Source organism: Salmo trutta, chromosome 13, assembly GCF_901001165.1.
Source record: "Salmo trutta chromosome 13, fSalTru1.1, whole genome shotgun sequence".
Lineage (NCBI taxonomy): Eukaryota > Metazoa > Chordata > Actinopteri > Salmoniformes > Salmonidae > Salmo > Salmo trutta.
In genome coordinates, this window is record NC_042969.1 from 44,155,140 (window position 1) to 44,175,616 (window position 20,477).

General features: G+C 41.8%; 1 protein-coding gene across 1 annotated transcript in view; it reads right to left on the minus strand.

Annotated features, from left to right (window-relative positions):
* Nucleotides 1-234: 234 nt before the first annotated feature.
* Nucleotides 235-20,477, minus strand: part of masp1 (MBL associated serine protease 1) — a 76,153-nt gene continuing 55,910 nt past the window's right edge. Inside the window, exons 8-11 of the mRNA XM_029772149.1 lie at nucleotides 19,520-19,598; nucleotides 17,388-17,525; nucleotides 2,330-2,404; nucleotides 235-2,094 (exon numbers count right to left, since the gene is read on the minus strand). Of these exons, the coding sequence (XP_029628009.1) occupies nucleotides 1,211-2,094; nucleotides 2,330-2,404; nucleotides 17,388-17,525; nucleotides 19,520-19,598 (1,176 nt within the window). The 3' untranslated portion in view covers nucleotides 235-1,210. The remainder of the gene's footprint in view (nucleotides 2,095-2,329; nucleotides 2,405-17,387; nucleotides 17,526-19,519; nucleotides 19,599-20,477) is intronic.

Below are 20,477 nucleotides of genomic sequence, written 5' to 3' on the forward strand. Positions count from 1 at the left end.
ATTCAGGAGAAGTGTATCTATAAAATGGTGTAAAATAGTCTTATGTTTGAGAAATTTGAATTATGACATTTTGTGGTTTAAAATTTGGCGCTCTGATTTGTCACTGGCTGTTGAATAGTGTGGGACGATTTCGTCCCACCTCCCCTAGAGAGGTTGTGTTTTACACTCATGGTATAGGTCTGCATTGGTGTTGTGATTGCTAACTGCTGACAGTACAGTTTACACACATACTTACAGAAGACTAAGAGTAATGTTTAATTGATTATATTTCAATTCACAATTGACTAGATTTTAATCCACGATGTCGAAAGCACATGGACATTGTTAAATTGTCAATTCCACTGCAGAAAAATGTAATCTGACACCAACACTGGTAGCTATGGTCTGAGAGGTATCAAGAAGAACAGAACCTCAGTAACACAACAGCATTGCAATGCCTTCTCAAAAAATGTGGTTATTTCATTATCAATTTTACCATCCATTATAATGTCAAGGAAATACAAAATAATACTGGCCAATGCCATGTGCAAATTATAAAACATCATTAGATGACATGTACAGTATGTCCCTACTCTTATACATTAGGGGTAACTTGTCAGATATAAATGGCTACAGCATTATATGAGTTTAGGAGTGCAGTTTGTATCTGAGAGCACATGAATGATACATTGGAGTTCATCATATAAGAATGCACAAGGATTTCAAGTCGAGTTTGACATGGAATTGCTTGTCATCGGGACATAATTGACACGATCATAAATATATAAGGGCTTATGAGTGTGATAAGATGAGGTTGGAGTGCATTGTTGGAGTACAATAATTCATGATCAGCTATTCTGGTATCATGTGGGGACTGAGTTGGAGATAATCTTTCGAATTCACAATAGAAAATAAAAATATAACATCGGGTGGTGTCAATTGAAAAGTTTTAAAGAAATGTCACTTTTCGATCCTTAAATTGGAATGTCAACTCATCTCCTAAATAAAGCTGAATTTAAATGGACTTGATCCCCAACCCTGAAGAGAGGAGTTATGAAGGGGAAAGGGGACGAGGGTGCACAGGAGACCGAGGACATGAGATGGGGATAGGTTGAACAGAGGGGAATGATACATTGGAGTTCATCATATAAGAATCCAAAAGGATTTCAAGTCGAGTTTGACATGGAAATTGCTTGTCATCGGGACGTAACTGACCCCCCCTTATTCCATCTCACCACCATGGCCCCATCCCCAGTTGGGTCTGCAACCAATCGGCGTAGTTGGCCACCCGGGTGTAAACCCCATAAACCCTCTGGCTCCCACACTCCTCCGGGCCCCCCCATGACACCAGGCCTTGGGCCACCCAGCGCCCGCTTCCGGGCTCCTCCATCACGAACGCCCCCCCGCTGTCCCCCAGGCACGTGTCACGCCCACCCTCGTAGAAGCCGGCACAGAACATGTTGTCAGTGATGTTGTAGTTGATGGAGCGTGATGCATAGCTGGCCTTGCACTCCTCCTGCGCCACCACAGGCAGCCTGACATACTGCAGCACGTCCGACACCATGCCCAGGTCAGAGGAGAGCGCGGTGGTGTCGGCGGCCACAGAGGCATTGGGGTTGGAGATGCCCCAGCCGGCCACCAGGCCCAGGGTGTTGAGCTGGGGGCTCTGGGGCCTGTCTTTGCCCTGGGGAGGGGGCAGGCAGACAGGCCGCACTAGCTCCCCCACGGGCACAGCCTGACTCAGCTTGACCAAGGCGATGTCGTTGTTGTAGTTGCGAGGGTCGAAGTGAGGGTGGAGGATGACTTGTTCCACAGAGCGGTTGGTGGCGTTTTGCTTGGCACGGACGTCGTGAAGGCCCAGGTAGACTCGGATGTGTTCGGGCGCCACAGGCACTATGCTGGCGCCGCGGCGTTGGGAGCGCAGGACGTGAGCGGCAGTGAGGACCCAAGACTCGGAGAGCAGGGCACCGCTTCCGAACCAGCGGTCCTCCGGGACACGGGACATGTCTTCTACGGTGAGGAGGACCTGCCAGGGGAAGAGACCTGGCACAGTGCTTCGCCCCCCGACGATACGCTTAATCTGTGCTGGGAAGGGCTGGGACGGCTCCCCACATACTGAAACACACAGACAGACACACACACACAGTGTGTGAGTTGGACTCATGCTCTCGTGATGAGGTAGCCCTGTTTGCATCTTAAAACCAGTGGCACGCTCGGTCCAAGAGAGAATTTTGAAATAGTTAAGATGTTTTCCTGAACAGGAGACCGGGAATCGGATCTCTACAGATAGGATCCATACATTCTTACTGTACAAATTCTCAACAGTTAGGCCTGCAATAGTGAAGCTTACCTGGCAAACAGGTAGGAGTTTTAGTCCCATGTTCTGAGTTGGTCCACTCTCCCTTCTCCCCACAGGTGTACATACCTGCACAGAGAGTCAATAAATTACATACAGTTGAAGTCGGAAGTTTACATACACCTTAGCCAAATACATTTAAACTCCGTTTTTCACAATTCCTGACATTTAATCCTAGAAAAATTCCCTGTCTTAGGTCAGTTAGGATCACCACTTTATTTTAAGAATGTGAAATGTCATAATAATAGTAGAGAGAATGATTTATTTCAGCTTTTATTTCTTCTGACCCACATTCTTCTGACCAACATTCCCAGTGGGTCAGAAGTTTACATACACTCAGTTAGTATTTGGTAGCATTGACTTAAATAATTTATCTTGGGTCAAATGTTTTGGCTAGCCTTCCACAAGCTTCCCACAATAAGTTGGGTGAATTTTGGCCCATTCGTCCTGAAAGAGCTGGTGTAATTGAGTCAGGTTTGTAGGCCTCCTTGCTCGCACAGGCTTTTTCAGTTAAGACCACACATTTTCTATAGGATTGAGGTCAGGGCTTTGTGATGGCCACTCCAATACTCTAAGTCATTTTGCCACAACTTTGGAAGTATACTTGGGGTCATTGTCCATTTGGAAGACCCATTTGCGACCAAGCTTTAGCTTCCTGACTGATGTCCTGAGATGTTGCTTGAATATATCCACATCATTTTCCCATCTATTTTGTGAAGTGCACCAGTACCTCTTGCAGCAAAGCACCCACGCAACATGATGCTGCCACCCCCGTGCTTCATGGTTGGGATGGTGTTCTTCGGCTTACAAGCCTCCCCCTTTTTCCTCCAAACATAACAATGGTCATTATGGCCAAACAGTTCTATTTTTGTTTCATCAGACCAGAGGACATTTCTCCAAAAAGTACGATCTTTGTCCCCATGTGCAGTTGCAAACTGTAGTCTGGCTTTGTCATGGCGGCTTTGGAGCAGTGGCTTCTTCCTTTGCTGAGCGGCCTTTCAGGTTATGTCGATATAGGAATTTAAAGTTTTAAAGGGAATATAGATACTTTTGTACTTGTTTCCTCCAGCATCTTCACAAGGTCCTTTGCTGTTGTTCTGGGATTGATTTGCACTTTTCGCACCAAAGTACGTTCATCTCTAGGAGAGAGAACGTGTCTCCTTCCTGAGCGCTATGACGGCTGCGTGGTCCCATGTTGTTTATACTTGCGTACTATTGCTCCCAAGGATGAACAAGACTTGCGGAGGTCTATAATTTTTTTTCTGAGGTCTTGGCTGATTTCTTTTGATTTTCTCATGATGTCAAGCAAAGAGGCACTGAGTTTGAAGGTAGGCCTTGAAATACATCCACAGGTACACCTCCAATTTACTCAAATGATGTCAATTAGGCTATCAGTAGCTTCTAAAGCCATGACATAGTTTTCTGGAATTTTCCAAGCTGTTTAAAGGCACAGTCAACTTAGTGTATGTAAACTTCTGACCCACTGGAATTGTTGGAAAAATGATTTGTGTCAAGCACAAAGTAGATGTCCTACCTGACTTGCCAAAACTATAGTTTGTTAACAAGAAATTTGTGGAGTGGTTGAAAAACGAGTTTTAATGACTCCAACCTATGTAAACTTCCAACTTCAACTGTATATGCATATATGCAAATAAAAATATCAGCATTGGCTCAAATCATCATAACAAATGAAAGAAACCAGAATGTTTTCTGACTACTTGACTTGGGAAAAACTCTGGGCCTGGTTTCCCAATAGTGATGGAATTGAGGCTTACGAGTGTTTTAACGATGCATTGTAAGTCACACTTGACTCTGCCATTACAGGAGCTGTCCTGTGGTGAAAATTACTTCAGAATTAGGCTAAATAAGTCACTGTAAATCTTAAATGTATTCAAAGTCATAATTTTTAAAAACATGTTTTACACAATACCATTTTTCCAACAAGAGAATAAATATTCTGTGAATCAAATCAAACTTTACTTGCCACAAGCGCCAAATACAAGTGTAGACTTTACCGTGAAATGCTTACTTACAAGCCCTTAACCAACAGTGTAGTTCAAGAAGAAGAAAGTATTTACCAAGTAGGCGGTCTACAATATAAAGTAATAATAAAAAGTAACACAATAATAATAACAATAACGAGGCTATATACAGGGGGCACCGGTACCGAGTCAGTGTGCAGGGGTACAGGCTAGAGGTAATCTGTACATGTAGGTGGGGGCAAAGTGACTGACTATGCATAGGTAACAAACAAACAGCGAGTAGCAGCAGTGTACAAGAGGGGCTGGGTCAATGGAAATTGTCCGGTGGCGATATTTATGAATTGTTCAGCAGCCTAATGGCTTCGGGGTAGAAGCTGTTGAGGAGCATTTTAGTCCTAGACTTGGCGCTCTGGTACCACTTGCCGTGCGGTAGCAGAGAACAGTCTAACTTGGGTGACCGGAGGCTCTGACAATTGTATGGGCTTTCCTCTGACAACGCCTATTATATAGGTCCTGGATGGCAGGAAGCTTGGCCCCAGTGATGTACTGGGCCGTTCGCACTACCTTCTGTAGCACCTTACGGTCATATGCCGAGCAGCTGCCATACCAGGCGGTGATGCAAACGGTCAGGCTGCTTTCTATTGTGCAGCTGTGGAAACTTTTGAGGATCTGGGGGCCCATGACAAATCTTTTCAGTCTCCTGAGGGGAAAAAGGTTTTGTTGTGCCCTCTTCACGACTGTCTTGGTATGTTTGGACCATGATAGTTCGTTGGCGATGTGGACACCAAGGAACTTGAAACTCTCGATCCGCTCCACTACAGCCCCGTCGATGTTAATGGGGGCTTGTTCGGCCCGCCTTTACCTGTAGTCCACATTCAGCTCCTTTGTCTTGCTCACATTGAGGGAGAGGTTGTTGTCCTGGCACAACACTGCCAGTTCTCTGACCTCCTCCCTATAGGTCGTCTCATCGTTGTCGGTGATCAGGCCTACCACTGTGGTGTCGTCAACAAACTTAACCTGTTATGGCTAGGGGGCAGTATTTTCACGGCCGGATAAAAAACGTACCCGATTTAATCTGATTATTACTCCTGCCCAGAAACTAGAATATGCATATAATTATTGGCTTTGGATAGAAAACACCCTAAAGTTTCTAAAACTGTTTGAATGGTGTCGTGCACGAGGGGATCCCCTCGTGCACGAGGGGATCCCATGTTTTTATTTTCTCTCTCTTTGAACGTAAACACGCTTTCCCGGTCGGAATATTATCGCTTTTTTGCGAGAAAAATGGCATAAAAATGGATTTTAAACAGCGGTTGACATGCTTCGAAGTACGGTAATGGAATATTTAGAATTTTTTTGTCACGAAACGAGTCGGGCGCGTAACCCTTATTTACCCTTTTGGATAGTGTCTTGAACGCACGAACAAAACGCCGCTATTTGGATATAACTATGGATTATTTGGGACCAAACCAACATTTGTTATTGAAGTAGAAGTCCTGGGAGTGCATTCTGACGAAGAACAGCAAAGGTAATAACATTTTTCTTATAGTAAATCTGACTTTGGTGAGTGCTAAACTTGGTGGGTGTGTAAATAGCTAGCCCTGTGATGCCGGGCTATCTACTTAGAATATTGCAAAATGTGCTTTCACCGAAAAGCTATTTTAAAATCGGACATAGCGAGTGCATAGAGGAGTTCTGTATCTATAATTCTTAAAATAATTGTTATGTTTTTTGTGAACGTTTATCGTGAGTAATTTAGTAAATTCACCGGAAGTTTGCGGGGGGTATGCTAGTTCTGAACGTCACATGCTAATGTAAAAAGCTGGTTTTTGATATAAATATGAACTTGATTGAACAAAACATGCATGTATTGTATAACATAATGTCCTAGGGGTGTCATCTGATGAAGATCATCAAAGGTTAGTGCTGCATTTAGCTGTGGTTTGGATTTGTGACATTATATGCTAGCTTGAAAAATGGGTGTCTGATTATTTCTGGCTGGGTACTCTGCTGACATAATCTAATGTTTTGCTTTCGTTGTAAAGCCTTTTTGAAATCGGACAGTTTGGTTAGATAAAGGAGAGTCTTGTCTTTAAAATGGTGTAAAATAGTCATATGTTTGAAAAATGGAAGTTTTTGTATTTTTGAGGAATTTGTAATTTGCGCCACGCCCATCATTGGCTATTGGAGCAGGTGTTCCGCTAGCGGAACGTCTAGATGTAAGAGGTTAATGATGGTGTTGGAGTCGTGTTTGGCTACGCAGTTCTGGGTGAACAGGGAATACAGGAGGGGACTAAGTACACACCCCTGAGGGGTCCCAGTGTTGAGGATCAGCATGGCAGACGTATTGTTGCCTATTCTTACCACCTGGGGGAGGCCCGTCAGGAAGTCCAGGATCCAGTTGCAGAGGGAGGTGTTTAGTCCCAGAGTCCTTAGCTTAGTGATGAGCTTCGTGGGCCCTATGGTGTTGAACGCTGAGCTGTAGTCGATGAACAGCATTCTCACATAGGTGTTCCTTTTGTCCAGGTGAGAAAGGACGGTGTGGAGTGCGATTGAGATTGCGTCATCTGTGGATCTGTTGGTTCGGAATGCGAATTGGAGTGGGTCTAGCGTGTCAGGGAGGATACTGTTGATGTGAGCCATGACCAGCCTTTCAAAGCACTTCATGGCTTCCGACGTAAGTGCCACGGGCCGGTAATCATTTAGGCAGGTTACCTTCACTTCCTTGGGCACAGGGACTATGGTGGTCTGCTTGAAACATGTAGGTATTACAGACTCGGTCAGGGAGAGGTTGAAAATGTCAGTGAAGACACTTGCCAGTTGGTCCGCGCATGCTTTGAGTACACGTCCTGGTAATCTGTCTGGCCCAGCGGCTTTGTGAATGTTGACCTGTTTAAAGTTTTTGTTCACATCGGCTTCTGAGAGCGTTATCACACAGTCATCACCAACAGCTGGTGCTCTCGTGCATGCCTCAGTGTTGTTTGCCTCGAAGCGAGCATAAAAGGCATTTAGCTCATCTGGTAGGCTCACGACACTGGGTAGCTCGCGTCTGGGTTTCCCTTTGTAGTCCGTAATAGTTATCAAGCCCTGCCACATCCGACGTGTGTCAGAGCCGGTGTAGTAAGATTAAATCTTAATCCTGTATTGACGCTTTGCTTGTTTGATGGTTCGTCTGAGGGCATAGTGGGATTTCCTATAAGCACCCGGATTAGTCTCCCACTCCTTGAAAGCGGCAGCTCTAGCCTTTAGCTTGATGCGGATGTTGCCTGTAATCCATGGATTCTGGTTGGGATATGTACGTACAGTCACGGTGGGATGACGTCATCCATGCACTTATTGATGAAGCCAATGACTGAGTTAGTGTATTCCTGAATGCCATTGGATGAATCCCGGAACATATTCCAGTCTGTGCTAGCAAAACAGTCCTGTAGTGTAGCATCCACGTCATCTGACCACTTCCGTATTGAGTACTGGTACTTCCTGCTTTAGTTTTTGCTTGTAAGCAGGAATCAGGAGGATAGAATTATGGTCAGATTTGCCAAATGGAGGGCGGGGGAGAGCTTTGTATGCATCTCTATGTGTGGAGTAAAGGTGGTCAAGGATTTTTTCCCCTGGTTGCATACAGTGGGGGAAAAAAGTTTTGATCCCCTGCTGATTTTGTATGTTTGCCCACTGATAAAGAAAGGATCAGTCTATAATTTTAATGGTAGGTTTATTTGAACAGTGAGAGACAGAATAACAACAAAAAAATCCAGAAAAAACGCATGTCAAAAATGTTATAAATTGATTTGCATTTTAATGAGGGAAATAAGTATTTGACCCCCTCTCAATCAGAAAGATTTCTGGCTTCCAGGTGTCTTTTTATACAGGTAACGAGCTGAGATTAGGAGCACACTCTTAAAGGGAGTGCTCCTAACCGCAGCTTGTTACCGGTAAAAAAGACACATGTCCACAGAAGCAATCAATCAATCAGATTCCAAACTCTCCACCATGGCCAAGACCAAAGAGCTCTCCAAGGATGTCAGGGACAAGATTGTAGACCTACACAAGGCTGGAATGGGCTACAAGACCATCGCCAAGCAGCTTGGTGAGGTGACAACATTTGGTGCGATTATTCGCAAATGGAAGAAACACAAAAGAACTATCAATATCCCTCGGCCTGGGGCTCCATGCAAGATCTCACCTCGTGGGGTTGCAATGATCATGAGAACGGTGAGGAATCAGCCCAGAACTACAAGGGAGGATCTTGTCAATGATCTCAAGGCAGCTGTGACCATTGTCACCAAGAAAACAATTGGTTACACACTACGCCGTGAAGGACTGAAATCCTGCAGCGTCCGCAAGGTCCCCCTGCTCAAGAATACATATACATGCCCGTCTGAAGTTTGCCAATGAACATCTGAATGATTCAGAGGACAACTGGGTGAAACTGTTGTGGTCAGATGAGACCAAAATGGAGCTCTTTGGCGTCAACTCAACTCACCGTGTTTGGAGGAGGAGGAATGCTGCCTATGACCCTAAGAACACCATCTCCACCGTCAAACATGGAGGTGGAAACATTATGCTTTGGGGGTGTTTTTCTGCTAAAGGGACAGGACAAATTCACCGCATCATTTGACAGGGCCATGTACTGTCAAATCTTGGGTGAGAACCTCCTTCCCTCAGCCAGGGCATTGAAAATGGGTCGTGGATGGGTATTCCAGCATGACAATGACCCAAAACACACGACCAAGGCAACAAAGGAGTAGCTCAAGAAGAAGCACATTAAGGTCCTGGAGTGGCCTAGCCAGTCTCCAGACCTTAATCCCATAGAAAATCTGTGGAGGGAGCTGAAGGTTCGAGTTGCCAAACGTCAGCCTCGAAACCTTAATGACTTGGAGAAGATCTGCAAAGAGGAGTGGGACAAAATCCCTCCTGAGATGTGTGCAAACCTGGTGGCCAACTACAAGAAACATCTGACCTCTGTGATTGCCAACAAGGGTTTTGCCACCAAGTACTAAGTCATGTTTTGCAGAGGGGTCAAATACCTATTTCCCTCATTAAAATGGAATTCATTTTATAACATTTTTGATATGCGTTTTTCTGGATTTGTTTGTTGTTATTCTGTCTCTCACTGTTCATATAAACCTACCATTAAAATTATAGACTGATCATTTCTTTGTAAGTGGGCAAACGTACAAAATCAGCAGGGGATCAAATACTTTTTCCCCCCACTGTATGCGACATGCTGGTAAAAATTTGGTAAAACTGATTAAAGTTTGCCTGCATTAAAGTCCCCGGCCAATAGGAGCGCCGCTTCTGGGTGAGCATTTTCTTCTTTGCTTATGGCCTTATAGAGTTGGTTGAGAGCGGTCTTAGCGCCAGCTTCACTTTGTGGTGGGAAATAGACAGCAATGAATAATACAGATGAGAACTCTTGTTTGATAGTGTGGTCGACAACTTATCATAAGGTACTCTACCTCAGGCGAGCAATACCTCGAGACTTCTTTAATATTAGACATCGCGCACCAGCTGTTATTGACAAAAAGACACACACCCCCACCCCTCGTCTTACCAGAGGTAGCGTCTCTGTTCTGCCGGTGCAAGGAAAATCTCGCCAGCTCTATATTGTCCGTTTATTCGTTCAGCCACGTCTCGGTGAAACATAAGATGCTACAGTTTTTAATGTCCCATTGGTAGGATAATCTTAATAATAGGTCATCAATTTGGTTTTCTCACGATTGCAAGGAGAATGGAAGGCTTTGGGAGTTTACTCGCTTGCCTCCGGCTTCTCAGAAGGATCCCCGATCTGCGTCCCCTTTTCCCAGCGTCCTTTCCTCACGCAAAAGGCGTGGATCTCAGCCTGTTCCAGTGAAAGCAGGATATCCTTCTCATCGGACTCGTTGAAGGAAAAAGTTTCTTCCAGTTCGTGGTGAGTAATCGCCTTTCTGATGTCCAGAAGTTGTTTTCGGTCATAAGAGACGGTAGCAGCAACATTATGTACACAATAAGTAAAAAAAATAATAAGTTACACAAAACGCAAAAAAAAATTGAATTGCACAATTGGTTGGGAGAATGTAAAACATCAGCCATGTTCTTCGGCGCCAGCTATATATTTAAGTTTTTGTATTATATGTTTGCCATGTGTTATGCATTCTAACACGGAACCCAAACCGGCTGCGCGCGTGTGCCATCGTGCATACATTTATTTTGTCCCCCCACACCAAATGCGATCACGACACACAGGTTAAAATATTTAAAAAAAACTCTGAACCAATTATATTAATTTGGGGACAGGTTGAAAAGCATTCAACATTCATGGTAATTTAGCTAGTTAGCTTGCGCTTGCTAGCTAATTTGTCCTATTTAGCTAGCTTGCTGTTGCTAGCTAATTTGTCCTGGGATATAAACATTGAGTTGTTATTTTACCTGAAATGCACAAGGTCCTCTACTCCGCCAATTAATCCACACATAAAACGGTCAACCGAATCGTTTCTAGCCATCTCTCTTCCTTCCAGGCTTCTTCTTCTCTTGACTTTATATTGCGATTGGCAACTTTCATAAATTAGGTGCATTGACCTCGTTCGTCTTTCAGTCACCCACGTGGGTATAACCAATGAGAAGATGGCACGTGGGTACATGCTTCTATAAACCAATAAGGAGATGGGAGAGGCAGGACTTGCAGCGCAATCTGTGTCAGAAATATAACTGATTTCTATTTTAGCCCTTGGCAGCGCATACGCTTCTTGGCGCCTGCGAGCAGTGTGGGTGCAATAATTGAATAACATATTTTGCAACGCTCACGCACGCGACGCGAGCGGTGTGGTCAGCCTGTAAGTTCGATTATGTAAATTCTAAATTTCTTCAGTTTGTGTAAACTGTGACCAAGAATGTATAAAGTCAAAGCTGCTCGTTCCCTCAATTGCCATTTAGAAAATATCAACGTGACCTAAAAATAGCATATGATGATAATGATTTTCGGAATTGCGCAACAAAACAATGTAGCCTAATGGCAGGCAGGAATTGAGTTTCAAGTAGGCCTACAGATATTCCACAATTTGTATTTGTATTTATTAAGGATCCCCATTAGCTGCTACCGAGGCTTGGGGTCCAGCAACATTAACACAGTTATATACAGTTTAAAATATTACATTTCATAACACTATACCTAATACATTAAGTGTGTTCCCTCAGGCCACTACTCAACGATCACATATTTACAATACAACATACATGTGTACGTGTGTAGAGTGCGTGTCTTATCATGTGTGCCTGTGTGTGTCTCTTCACAGTCCCATAAGGTGTATTTTTATTTGAAAAATGATCTGATTCTACTGCTTGCATCAGTTACCTGATGTGGAATAGAGTTCCATGTAGCCATGGCTCTATGTAGTACTGTGAACCTCCCATATTCTGTTCTTGACTTGGTGATTGTGAAAACTTTGGTGGCATGTCCTGTGGGGTATGCATGGGTGTCCGTACTATGTGCTAGTTGTTTAAACACTTTGGTGCATTCAGCATGTCAACACTTCTTACAAAAACAAACACTGAAGTCAAGCTCTCCTCCACTTTGAGCAATGAGAGATTTACATGTATATTATTAATGTTAGCTCTCTATGTGCATTTATGAGCCAGCCATGCTGACCTGTTCTGAGGCAATTGCAATTTTCCGAGGTCCCTCTTTGTGGTACCTGACCACACAACTGAACAGTGGTCCAGGTGTGACAAAACTAGAGCCTGTAGGACCAGCCTTGTTGTTAGTGTTGTTAAAAAGGCAAAGCAGTGCTTTATTATGGACAGACTTCTCCTCTTATCCAGTGCTGTATCAACATGTTTTAACCTGTTGGGGATAGGGGGCAGTATTGAGAATTTTGGAAAAAATATGTGCCCATTTTTAACTGCCTCCTACACCAACTCAGAAGCTAGAATATGCATATTATTATGCATATTTGGATAGAAAACACTCTGAATTTTCTAAAACTGTTTGAATGGTGTCTGTGAGTATAACAGAACTCCTATGGCAGGCAAAAACCTGACAAGGTTTCAAGCAGGAAGTACCCTGTCTGACAAGGAGTCGTGCGTCTTGCATCTGTTTATTGAAAAGTAAGGATCTTAGCTGTAACGTGACAATTCCCAGGGCTCTGATAGGCTCTCAGAACCCGGGAAATACCTGAAGGTTGACGAGGGAGCCTCAGGCTGAAACACATTATCGGCTTTGGTAAGTGGCGGCTCAGAGGACCTTTGAATGAGGCGCGTGCACGATTCGCTCCTGAGGAGAAATTTAATTCGGCTGTTTAGGCTCAATGCATATTCCCGGTCGGAATATTATCCCTTTTCTACGAGATAAATGGCATAAAAATTGGTTTTAAACAGCGGTTGACATGCTTCGAAGTACGGTAATGGAATATTTAGAAATTTTTTGTCACGCCAATGCACCATGCGCGAGACCGTGATGAAGCATTCTGATAGTGTCTAGAACTCACGAACAAAACGTCGCTGTTTGGATATAACGATGGATTATTTGGGACCAAACCAAGATTTGTTATTGAAGTAGAAGTCCTGGCAGTGTATTCTGACGAAGAACAAGCAAGGTAAGAACATTTTTCTTATAGGAAATGTGATTTTGGTGGAGGCTGACCTAGGTGGGTGTCTAAATAGCTAGCCCTGTGATGCCGGGCTATGTACTTAGATTATTGCAAAATGTGCTTCATCCGAAAAGCTATTTTAAAATAGGACATATCGAGTGCATAGAGGAGTAATGTATCTATAATTCTTAAAATAATTGTTATGCTTTTTGTGAACGTTTATCGTGAGTAATTTAGCAAACTGTTAGTAAATTCCCCGGAAGTTTGCGGGGGTTATGCTAGTTCTGAACGTCACATGCTAATGTAAAAAGCTTTTTTTATATATATAAATATGAACTTGATTGAACAGACATGCATGTATTGTATAACTCAATGTCCTAGGTGTGTCATCTGATGAAGATCATAAAAGGTTAGTGCTGCATTTAGCTGTGGTATGGGTTTATGTGACATGATATGCTAGCTTGAAAAATGGGTGTCTGATTATTTCTGGCTGGGCACTCTGCTGACATAATCTAATGTTTTGCTTTCGTTGTAAAGCCTTTTTGAAATCGGACAGTGGGGTTAGATTAACGAGATTCTTGTCTTTAAATAGCTGTAAAATAGTCATATGTTTGAGAAATTGAAGTAATAGTATTTCTAACGATTCAAAAATCGCGCAAAAATCGTGCAAATATATATATATATATATCATTTTTTTTTTCTTTTTACAAAAATACTTATTACAACTGGAGCAGGTCAACCCTGCTGGGTGTGCAGGCTTCTGTTCCAGCCCAGCACTAACACACCTGATTCAATTTATCAAACCTAATGAGTTGATTATTAAGTGTGCTATTGCTGGGCTTGAATAGAAGTCTGCTCACCCAGTAGATCACGGATCAGTGGAGCAAGGTTGGCCACCTCTGGTATGGACTGAAATTATGCTTTATTAATAATAGCCTACTTGTTATTAAGATGTCCAACTAACCTTTACATTTGCGTTAGCTTGTACACTTTGAAATTATATGAAAGTGTTAATTATTTGAAGTGAAGTGTTTAAACTTGTTTTAATTGTTAACTTAAAACTATTATTCAAGATGAACTAGTGTCAATGTTGATTAATCCCAGGTCACAATCCTGCAATAAAGAGCGGAAGGGAATCTGTCTCTAATTTGTCTGTCTCTAATTTGTCTGTGTTTTATTCTCAAATGAACACTAACTTTTTGTTAAGTTGTAAGCTCTCCAATTAGTTTTATTTGATTATCAATCTTTTTTTCAGGATATCAGCCATGTGAACCCATTAAGCAAATGATATTGGCATGCAACGGCAATTCAGCCATAGGCCTACAGCAGTGGTTACCAACTCCAGTCCTCGAGTAACCCCAACAGCACACATTTTTGTTGGAACCCCAGACAAGCATACCTGATTCAACTCATTGAGGGGCTGATGATTAGTTGACAAGTTGAATCAGGTGTGCTTGTCTGGGGGTACAATAAAAATGTGTACTGTCAGGGATACTCATGGATTGGAGTTTCGAACCACTGGCCTACAGTATGATGGCATTTGCCTTATGGCCATTTGCAATGCACCCATTGACATTGTGCATCTGAAGCAAAGAATAGCTTAACTCACACATTGTTTACATAGTGTTGAGCTATATGTTCTCAATTTAAAAATGATACCAGTAGACAATGTATATGAGGCTAATCATTATACTAGTTTTTGTAAATGCATTGTGTTGACATGAAATTGTTTAGTGCAAATCCAACCTAACTACATAATGTAGTTAGTGAAATGTCTGGAAGCGGATGTTAGGCTCCTTAGTTTAAAACATACACACAACTACTACTACTACCACCAAGTTTAATGACAGATACTTTTCTCCCAGAAGGTCTCAGTGGCACTTGGAGTTGCCACTGTGACAATGAATATGGTTTGACTAATGTGTTTAAATTGTAAAGAAAGAATAGTTAGGCTATAAGAAATACATTTTATTCAATGGGGCAAGGAAAAGCAGAGATGACACACAAAATACTTTTCATTTCACCCATACAACAATATAGCCTATTATTGAAATACAGTATGTTCACAAACTCATAAACAATAGTATTTTACATGTTCCAAATTACATGTTATATTGTCATACAGTTTAAGGGGGCATGAGGACAAGGTGAAGGTGCTTTGTACTCAAATGGCAGAACAGAATCATTTAGATTGACCAAAGCACAGCATATGACAACCATCTTGTATAATTGAGGGATGTCCCTTTTCATATCTGGAAAAGGGAAAAGTAGTAAACTGCTGCAGCATTGCTCATCTTCACAGTGGGAATCAAGTCGATGGGTGTCTTGATAGAGGTCAGCTGGTGAACCTACAGTACATAAACAAATGAAAAGCACACCTGATGTTAGAATATACTGTTAATTCATTGGGTAATCTATATATATATATTTTTACCTTTATTTAACTAGGCAAGTCAGTTAAGAACAAATTCTTATTTTCAATGACAGCCTAGGAACAGTGGGTTAACTGCCTTGTTCAGGGGCAGAATGACAGATTTGTACCTTGTCAGCTCAGGGATTCAAACTTGCAACCTTACAGTTACTAGTCCAAACGCTCTATCCACTAGGCTACCCTGCCGCCCCATCAGGGCTCTTGATTGTTTGGTTGTGTTTAATTCATTCATTCAGGTGTTTTAGTGTTATATAAAGATTCAATCTATTGCTGGAACAACCAATAGTCAACACAGCAGGTTGTCCTACCCCATTGAGGCCTTTTTCCTATTACTGTAATGTCCATACATTACCCCTCTTATGAATAAAGTTCTCAACAAATTATCATTGGGTCAGTACCACTGGAGTCTTTTTAGATAATAATATCCTCTTCTAGGCTATTTGGACATCATATTGTAGAATTTGTTTCTCCCCTTTTCATGGTCATGGCTAGAAGGATCCAGCTTTTATCAAATGAACATCAAATTTGACTTTTTGTAGCAGGTTAGTAGAAATTACACAGCAGGTTAAGATAATTAGGTTAAGGTTAGGAAAAGGTTCAGCTGAAATGCTAAAAAAATATACTTTTAACATTAATTTGACAAAAGCTGGATCTCTTCTAGCCATGACCCCTTCTCATAAGCCTAGATTGCATGGTTGCATCTAATAAAATGTTGTTTTATTGTTCTGTCAGCAGAGTAGGCTAGGCTATCGTCATCTTAAAAAAGATTCTGCTAATGTCTCCAGTCATATAAAGTGTAGTAGAATTTCATTAAATGTTTATCAAAGGCCACATTTTTTCCCGTGCAAAGGAAAGAAACCGGTAAGCCTATTCCACTACACACTCATTAAAAGCCTAAATTATGACTATTCAATCTACTCATCACATTAGGAATAGTAGGCTTACAGTCTGCAAATGCGATGATACATGTATACAATCCTTCGTTATAAAGCTGCATTTTTATGGTAAAAAAAATAGCTTCCTGAAATACTTGAAACTCACTCGCCGCCTATGTAAGAGACATGGTAATAGCTAGACTACAAGCTATATAGCTAGCTAATGTTGGCTAACTTAGTCTTGTTCTTAACGCCTGTTTAGCATAACAGCTAAAAAAAATAATAAAAAAAAATTGATCATACTTACCAGTGGGTTCAGATCTTCACAGGCAAAAAGGTTTCTTTGCTTTTCTGACAGTTCTTGAGTCTTATTTCGTTGGTGTTTCATGATTGCAGGTCATCTGTAATAAAATAAAATAAAAAATCCTGTTGTCTTTCCTGCTTTGTTAGAGCAGCCAATTACTGCACAGAAATTGACCGTGATGATGAATGAACTTATTTTAGGCACTGTTATCATGCAGCATGGGGTAGCCACTCGGCTGTAGTTGTCGAAATAATTGATGCGGTGGGCTTCCAACATGGCCATCATGATGTGTCATACATCAACTGGCAACCCTCTATGTTGACCTTTAGATTATTAGTCAGGCTACAGTGAAATGCATGAGCTTTCATTTAATAGTAGCCTATAGGCCTAATATACGAATATTGAAGCGGCTCAGGTGTAGCCTAATCCAATGGTTTAATACTAGGTAGGTCTATCGATTGTACATACATATGAAAGTAATGTCAATATGTTGCCCGATCTAGCTATCATATTATTTGGTGCATTTTACATTTTGGTGCATCTTGGTGCATAGCAAACGTTTTAGGGTATTTATATTTAACAATTACGTTTTCAGCGGTCACAGAGCGACAGAAACATCTTCATTCTATATTTAGCGGAAATCTAACGACGCACTTTGCTGTTCTAAGAGTGCTCTGAGGCAGGCGTTATAGTACGAGCGTTTTCAAGTGCAACGTTAATAGACGATTTTGGGAGGCGGCTCGGAAATTTTAAAGATTACCTTATGAAGGTTATATCGATGAACTTAGCCTTAAGATGCTTTTTGGAAACCGGGCCATGGCTCTTATAGGGACCAGAGTTTTTCCTGGTTAGGTTGCATGGTCAAGAAAACTTTGAGCCCTAAGATGGGAACATACTGTTGATCTTGGGGTGAATCTGGTACATGGACTCCCTGCAGGTGTACTGGATTATAGAACCGAACAGGGTGCTGTTGCCAGAGCTCTCGAAGATGACGTCACCCATGGCAACCTCCCCAGGAGTCCCACAATCCACCACTGAGAGAGGAAGGAGAGGAAAAAGAGTATTAGCAAGTACTGTATGGTTTGAAGAAATGGATCGACAACTGGACAAGGGTTAAAGAGGAAACATGGGACATGAGCAGCACAAACATGTCATTAGATGGGCGGATATAATTTATTCTCCATGTACTTGATAATATGAATGATTTTTTAATGACTTCAGGGTTCGCCACAGTTTTTTTTTAACACAATCAGTCCCACCGCTACGCCGGCGCGATTTGGACTTCTAACCCCAAATCTAAAAAGAAACTCTGTAGAGTCCGAAATGTTTTGTGCTACAAACTATTAATGAAAAGCAGATTCTCATGAACATTCACATGTAACTTTTAACAAGAAACACCTGTTAATTGAAATGCATTCCAGGTGACTACCTCATGAAGCTGGTTGAGATAATGCCAACAGTGTGCAAAGCTGTCATCAGGGGAAAGGGTGACTACTTTGAAGAATCTCAAATATATTTTGATTTGTTTAACACTTTTTGGTTACTACATGATTCCACGTGTGTAATTTCATAGTTTTGATGTCTTCACTATTATTCTACAATGTAGAAAATAGTAAAAATAAAGAAAAACACTTGAATGATTAGATGTGTCCAAACCTTTGACTGGTACTGTAAATTCATTTTTATTAGGTTTTTGCTTTGACTGACCTATTTTAGTCAATAAAACTCATGAATTTAACTGTTTATGTAAAAATGTGTTTGTGTTCTACTTGGTTATCATGAAAAGAAAATGGTAAAACACTTTGTGAGGCTAAATATAATGGCTGGAAATGCAGATAAATGAAAAGCGCCAAGGTTTTTGCATTTCTGAACACCTGTAACTGCCATTTCCTTCTTTCAATTTTGACATGGTGGTGCAGCCAGTCCACAAGGTGACGCAGCGCCTTTCTTAGATTCTTTGGGGAAAACCCGGACTATTACAGACTACTGAATGGATGGGAGTCTGATGATCACCAATAAAATGACTGATAGAAGAGAGATGAGCCAATGTGAGAAAGCATATTTTAGTGGCACTGTACTTCTCGTCATGTGCTCATGACGCTAAAGAATTCAGTCCACCATAGAGGTTGCAGATTCTCCATAGTGCTAAATATGGCATGCTTCTCTTTCTGCTCTGAGATTCTATGTTCTAGGCTGTGGTTATTAAATTCAATTTGTATTGGGCTCCTGAGTGGCACACCAGTCTAGGGCACTGCATCTCAGTGCAAGAGGCATCACTACAGTCCCTGGTTCAAATCCAGGCTGTATCACATCTGGCTGTGATTGGGAGTCCCATAGGGTGGCGCACAATTGGCCCAGTGTTGGCCGGGGTAGGCTGTCATTGTATATAAGAATTTGTTCTTAACTGACTTGCCTAGTTAACTAAATAAATACAAATAAAGTATTACAGTGAAACAAACACAAACACACTGAATAAGAAAGATTCCAGAGTTTATTGCACTGTGTGATGTCACACTCCAGAGTCAACAGTACAGTGTGATAAGGGGAAAAGATTCCTTATGACTTCCTACAATTGCTCTTCTCTCCTTGCCAATGCTATAACCTTGTAATCTAGAGAAGCACTGAACTTAAAGACACCAAGTCTGTATAGGGATACTGGTTAGACATCACTGCATGGCTTTAGTACAGTATCTGATTTCTTAGAATGCTGGGCAGAGATCGATGGCTCCTCCGAGATTCCATTTCTGGATGGTGGTGGATGAGAGGAGTAGGGAAAGAGGGAGAGAGAGAATATGGAGGGAGGGAAAGAGGAGACAGAGTACTGTACAATGCAAATATATACACAGAGGCAGAATACAATGAAAGGACCAGGTAGTTCCTATGTGATATAGAGGCCTCATTAAACATCACATTAATATGACACTCGGATTGAAATCTAATCTGCACTGAACCAAATTCAATGCCATACAACACACAAACACATGCGGGCACTCACGTGCACACACACGCACACATTATCACTTCTTACTTTCACAAAGTGGGACAAAACTGCTCCATGAGCCATCTTTCTGACACTCGATCTGAAAGTGCTCCAGTTCCTCTCCATCCTTTCAGAAAGAGAGAAAGAAAAGAGAGAGAGGAAACATACAATTGATCAACAAAATGTAGCATTTTTCAAACAGCTAAAACAGCATTTTCCTGCATCACTATGCATAATTCTATGTAAAAAAAAGTTTTATATATATATACACACACACACACACACACACACACACACACACACACACACACACACACACACACACACACACAGACGTCTTTTTCTTCTGCATATCTAAGCATATCTCTTGAGCTGTCTGTGTCCTCCTGACTGGTTGTTATTTTTTTAAGAAACGAAATACGCATCTACTAAAATCTGGGTAAAATACTGAAAGGAATGTCGTATTCAGTACATACAGTGGGGGGAAAAAGTATTTGATCCCCTGTTGATTTTGTACGTTTGCCCACTTACAAAGAAATGATCAGTCTATAATTTTAATGGTAGGTTTATTTGAACAGTGAGAGACAGAATAACAACAAAAAAATCAAAAAAAAACGCATGTCAAAAATGTTATAAAATGATTTGCATTTTAATGAGGGAAATAAGTATTTGACCCCTCTGCAAGACATGACTTAGTACTTGGTGGCAAAACCCTTGTTGGCAATCACAGAGGTCAGACGTTTCTTGTAGTTGGCCACCAGGTTTGCACACATCTCAGGAGGGATTTTGTCCCACTCCTCTTTGCAGATCTTCTCCAAGTCATTAAGGTTTCGAGGCTGACTCGAACCTTCAGCTCCCTCCACAGATTTTCTATGGGATTAAGGTCTGGGGACTGGCTAGGCCACTCCAGGACCTTAATGTGCTTCTTCTTGAGCCACTCCTTTGTTGCCTTGGCCGTGTGTTTTGGGTCATTGTCATGCTGGAATACCCATCCACGACCCATTTT